General features: G+C 37.3%; 5 protein-coding genes across 5 annotated transcripts; all 5 read left to right on the forward strand.

Moving 5' to 3' along the window:
* Positions 1 to 1713, forward strand: EIN_254540 (inositol polyphosphate 5-phosphatase, putative; the record flags this gene model as incomplete). The annotated part of the gene is made up of 1 exon (XM_004261823.1): positions 1 to 1713. A coding segment is annotated over one exon (1713 nt), but the record flags the coding sequence as incomplete, so codon positions are not given.
* Positions 1714 to 1986: 273 nt separating this feature from the next.
* Positions 1987 to 2343, forward strand: EIN_254550 (hypothetical protein; the record flags this gene model as incomplete). Its single annotated transcript, XM_004261824.1, has 1 exon — positions 1987 to 2343. The coding sequence occupies one exon, from the start codon at positions 1987 to 1989 to the stop codon at positions 2341 to 2343; it is 357 nt and encodes a 118-aa protein (XP_004261872.1).
* Positions 2344 to 2479: 136 nt separating this feature from the next.
* EIN_254560 (hypothetical protein) lies at positions 2480 to 2956 on the forward strand (the record flags this gene model as incomplete). Its single annotated transcript, XM_004261825.1, has 2 exons — positions 2480 to 2598; positions 2743 to 2956. 2 exons carry the CDS (start codon positions 2480 to 2482, stop codon positions 2954 to 2956), a joined length of 333 nt encoding a protein of 110 aa, XP_004261873.1.
* Positions 2957 to 3062: 106 nt separating this feature from the next.
* On the forward strand, positions 3063 to 3662 carry EIN_254570 (hypothetical protein; the record flags this gene model as incomplete). Its single annotated transcript, XM_004261826.1, has 1 exon — positions 3063 to 3662. One exon carries the CDS (start codon positions 3063 to 3065, stop codon positions 3660 to 3662), a length of 600 nt encoding a protein of 199 aa, XP_004261874.1.
* A 469-nt stretch (positions 3663 to 4131) lies between these two features.
* EIN_254580 (hypothetical protein) lies at positions 4132 to 5028 on the forward strand (the record flags this gene model as incomplete). Its single annotated transcript, XM_004261827.1, has 1 exon — positions 4132 to 5028. One exon carries the CDS (start codon positions 4132 to 4134, stop codon positions 5026 to 5028), a length of 897 nt encoding a protein of 298 aa, XP_004261875.1.
* Positions 5029 to 5319: the final 291 nt, after the last annotated feature.

Genomic DNA, 5319 nt, shown 5'->3' on the forward strand with positions numbered 1-5319 from the left:
CTATCATCGACGAACACGCAATATATCCCACTTGGATATTATCAGTTGTGCGGCGTTGTCATCTACGTCTTCCATAATGAACGACTGAAAGACAAAATCAGTGATGTAGGGTTTGGGGACTGTCGAGTGGGCGCGATGAGCGGAACTCTAGCGAATAAAGGAGGAGTGGCGTATCGAATGAAGATATACGACTCCACCGTGTGTTTTGTAGTTAGCCATTTAGCAGCACATCAACACTTCTTGGAGCGGCGATATCAAGATTGGACCGAAATTTCGAAGATGAAGATCACATACTTAGACACGCAGACATCACAGCCCAAGAAAGTAGGGTTATTAGACCACGACGTAGTAGTCTGGATGGGGGACTTAAACTTCCGCATTGATTTGAGTGACGGTGACGTCCGCAAATTACTGCGAACAAAGAATTACATTGAACTTGCCAAAAAGGATCAACTTCTTACGGCCATGAAGAAGAAAATCATCTTCCAGAAATTCAATGAAGCTTCATTAACTTTTGCACCAACGTTTAAAGTGAAAATAGGAGAGGAGGACTGCGTCTATGAGGAGAATCGGATCCCGTCATGGTGTGACCGGGTCTTATGGAAATGTGAGAATGGGCATTATGTCCAGTCGATGTCATATATGAGTCACGAGATCTATACCAGCGACCACAAACCAGTGAGTTCGATACTTTCATTAAACCTTCAAGAGATCGACCACAACAAGAAGACTGAAGTGCTCACTTACTTAGAAAAAGTTGCGATGAAATATGAAGAGACGACACGGCCGAATGTTCATGTAGAGAACGATGAGATTCTTTTTGAAGGGGTTGAGTTGTTTGCGACGTACACGAAGACGGTGACGCTCAAAAATTGTGGGAAGTTTGGGGTCTCCTATGAATTTGAAGAGACGGAGGATTGTATCTACACTCACGACTGGTTAACTATCAAACAATGTGAAGGGTTTATCGACATCTTGGAGGGTCGCGACTCTATTAAAATCCCTTTGACTGTTTGTATTACTGAAGAGATCGCTTGGATGAGCCAAGACCGGAATTTCATGACTCAAGAGCTTTGGGTGCGTCTTGGGGATGGGAAAGAGCGGATCAAATTCACGGTGAGGGTTCGAAGTAGGGTTTCCTTAATTGGCATGCGATTGGAAACGTTGAATCGATTGGCAAAACCACTGATTGGAAACTCGAAGATGGTTATGAAGAAGATTCCCTTTCAAGTACCTAAGGAGATCTATAGACTAGTTGATTGGATATATAAGAAATATAGTGTTGGGTGTTTTGAAAGAGGAGAAACTAAATACACGAAAGAGGAAATGAAGAGTCTAGTTGACGTCTTGAGCTTAAACGCTGAATTTCAGAGCGAACGAGTCGGGCTGTGTTGCGAGTGCTTACTCTTCTTTTTGGCGAATTTGCACGACGCAATAGTGTCGATCGAGTGCGGCATCATCGACAACGATATGTTACTCATGCAGAAAATTAAGTTCCAAACGCCTGACGAACAGAGAATACTTTTTTTGTATATCCTTTGTTTCTGTAAGAAGCTGATTGAATTGGGGGAAAAGTTAGAGACAATCTCATCGCGTTTCACAAAGGCATTGTTTAGAGACGCCGATCAAGTCACTCTCAAAAAGCTCAAAAAATTTATAGAAAGATTGTTAATAGGAAAGGATCAATTCTCTTTATCAATTTACCAAAACTAAGGAGCCACGGCACGGCGGTTATTTATAGATTGTTTTTTAGTTTATTTATAGGTGTTGTCTAAATGGTCGATTGTAATTTAAGTATAGTTTATGTATAGTTTTAGTTTTGAGTCTTATTTTTTTTGGACAAAGGTTCTAGAAATGGTAATAGTATGGTTAACAATACTAAATAGTATAGATTATGTGTATTACTTATTTATAGTTTATGTTTACTAGAATAATAAAAAAAATCTTGAGATGAAAAACGAATAAAAGTAATTTTGGTGGAACGAGATGACAAAAGAGCAAATAAAATTGGTGAAAATGGTCGACTTGAATCCATCAAGCCACCTCTTCGCGGGGACTGCTGCGTCTTGGTTTATCGAGGAAAGCTACCTGTGTGCTTATGCCAACTACACAGAGAACCACTTTGTGTGTAAAGCAGTGAAAGAAATGGAGATAATGAAGCCCATCAATCTTGGAGACGTTTTAAAGTTTTCTGGCGTATGTAAGACGGGAAAAACCTCGGTGACTGTAACGATGACGGTGACAAGAAAAGAAGAAGTTGTAATGCGCGGGGTTGTTGTTTTTGTGAATATTGATGCCAATGGAAAGCCAGCACCTCTGTGTTTTGGAGACAATCCTCAATGAAATTTTCACTGTTAATTTTTGGGGACAAACCAAAATAATAAAAACAAAGTAAAGTGAATTAAAAAGTTACCATTTGGATTTTTGGTTTTATTTGCGATTGATTTTAAAACTCAAAAAGTACTCATCTCATTTCGCAATGAGTGATGACAGTAGTGAGTACTTTGACTTTCCACTGCAAAAGTTGGTAATAACAGCAGAGTATATCGTTTTGGCTGGACTGTGTTTGGTTCAGTCAATCCGGATTATTAAAAATCAGTTTGACTTTTTAATCACGCCTTTAAATTCCACTCGTTCCACCGTTTCTCTTTTTTCAGAATGACTGGGCATTTAAGGGTAGAATTTCAACATAAATTTTATATTTATTTATATAGAAGAAAATAAATAACGACTAATATAAAGCCACAAAATATGCGGGTTTCAAAACGTCTTAGTGCTTCTTCTAATGTTTTGGAGTATCTTTCGGGTTGTCGAAACGATGATTGCGTTTCTCTTGATTGTACTCGACGTGCATGAGAATGAAATCAATGCAATGAGTCCCGAAGAGTGGTTAATCACCGAGTTTGTTCCAAAAAACTATATTTTATCTATAACAAATACTACCGCCATAGAATAATACAAATATAGTAATTATATAATTAAAGAATAGTATTGGTACTTCAGTGATGTTATTTATCATATCAATAGTAATAATATATTACTTATACCTTTCCCATGAGATCATGAAGCACAAAATGAAGCGCCTGATAGTCGAGATACTGATAGGAATACTCAATGTGCTTTACTTGATAGTTTTAATAGTTATTGACATAGTAATGATCACGACAAAGTTGAGTGTGTACTTGCATGTGTCGTATAGTATTCGGTGTATAGGGTATACATTCATAGTGATTTTATTATTGTACTCATCGGTTGGAGTCTTTAAAGTCAATATTAGGCAACTTGAGCAATACCATCCAAAGCCATTTACAATGGGACTTGTCGGGTTAATAGTGTGTGTGTCGCTTTCGACACGAATTGTGTATGACTTCACAAGCGCGATATTGGGAGAGTCACTGCTGTCTTTGTTGTGTTCGACACCATCCGACTTTTGTCGAGACAACATGGGAGTCGCTTTCTTCATCAGCGAAGTCATCGAAACAATTTTAATGAACTTATGGGAAATCTTCCCTTTAATAGCTTTCGTAGTACTCTTCTGGAAACTCCCAAAACAAAATAGAAACATCACACCTTTTCCTAACATCGACGAACTAAGTTACTACGACGACGACGGATCGGGAAGCATCTTGTACGACGTCAAAACTCCACTGGTCCCTAAGTAAGGCGTCTGTCTGTAATACATTGACATATAAGTATGGTTGTTTTATATTTTATGTTTTTTACCTCAGAAATGAAGTATTCTAATAACAAACTAATAACTATAGAATTATTGTACTATTCCCGAGTTTTGTAGTTGACTCAAGAATTCTATTTGAATGGAATATTTAATTATAAAATATAGTTTTCCATTTTTTCGAATTGTCACGAGTGAATAATAAAAATCAAACAATTCGGAGAAATAAAAACTCAATTTTGAAACAGCCGATGTTCTCGACAAAAAAAGGGAATTTTCTACGTCTTGTTAAAATTGTTTTTAACAGATTTTTTTTGACTTAAAAGAATTCAAAGACATTTTTGAGAAGAAAATGTTTCTTCTGGTTCTAACAAAAATAGTAAACAAACTAAAGGAAATAATTCAACCCCTTAACTGAATAAAAAAGACAACTGAAAAACCGTGTGAACGCAGAATTAATGGCGGAGACGGTGTTTAAATGTGTGTGTGGGAACATTAGTGTCTCTTTGAAATCGATGTGTCAAGACTCTGATCTTCAAATGCAACACATTTTTACTGAATGGGCGAATCCGATATGCTCGACGGAAGGGAGTATAACTACACAATACAATGACTTAAAGAAAGTGCTAGAAAACACTCCCCAACGAAGGTTCAATTCCTTATGGTGTGAATTGTGTGGAATTGAAGTGTGTAAGTACCAACAGACTTCAACTCCACAAATGAGAACGACAGTGATAGTCAACCCCCTTCTCCGAGAAAGCACAGCAACACGCAAATTGCAGAACTTGATGTACTCCGAGACGTTTGGACTGTACATCCAACAAAGTGAAGTTGACGACGCAACAACATCTTCGTCGCATAATTCATCGCAAATTGATCGATTGCTGTCGCAGAAGAAGCAAGAGTACATCGACGGACTCTTCGAAGCGAAGGAGAAGCGCGTAAGAGAGTTTGTGATGCAACAAGAGGACGAGTTTGAGAACAAACGGATGGAAGTCAAGAAGGAGTTTTTGATGTTAAAGAAGCAATGCGAACGCAAAGCCTTGAAAGAGTCGACAGAACACTTCAATCCATCAAACACGTGGTACGTTGATCCTAAACATCAATCAATTCTCCCAGAAAGTACTCCGACAAATACAATGGGCGACGTCTTTTTCTTCGAAGAAGATGACGACGTCGGCTTTGAGAAGTGTGAAGTCATGTCCAAGAAAAAGGCCGACTCAAGAGTCTTTAACAAAGCAGGAAAAGATGGCAACGACACTTTCCCAACGTCTTTTAAGGACTTTGCTATTGAAAAGGAACACAAAGAGTCCGTCGAAAGTCTGTATTTGAGGAACACACACAAATTCGTGTGAGTAACTGGCAGTTTCGCGTCGTTAACTTTTTACTAATGAAATTTATTAGTAAATACAGAAAATAAGTGTACTAATATTTTTTAATTTAAATATTATTAATTATAACTTTTATTTCTTTTTGTATGGAAATGGTTTAATTATAAAATACTACTAGTACAAGAATAAGATGACTGTATGGGATATACTTTATTATAATATAATTATAATTACTAGAATACTCTACTGAACTATATTTATAGGATATATAATTAATAGAATATACATATTGAACAATTCAACGATTAAAGCCAC

The sequence above is a fragment of the Entamoeba invadens genome (genome assembly GCF_000330505.1).
Source record: "Entamoeba invadens IP1 unplaced genomic scaffold scaff_1105074726103, whole genome shotgun sequence".
In the NCBI taxonomy this organism is placed as follows: Eukaryota; Evosea; order Mastigamoebida; family Endamoebidae; genus Entamoeba; species Entamoeba invadens.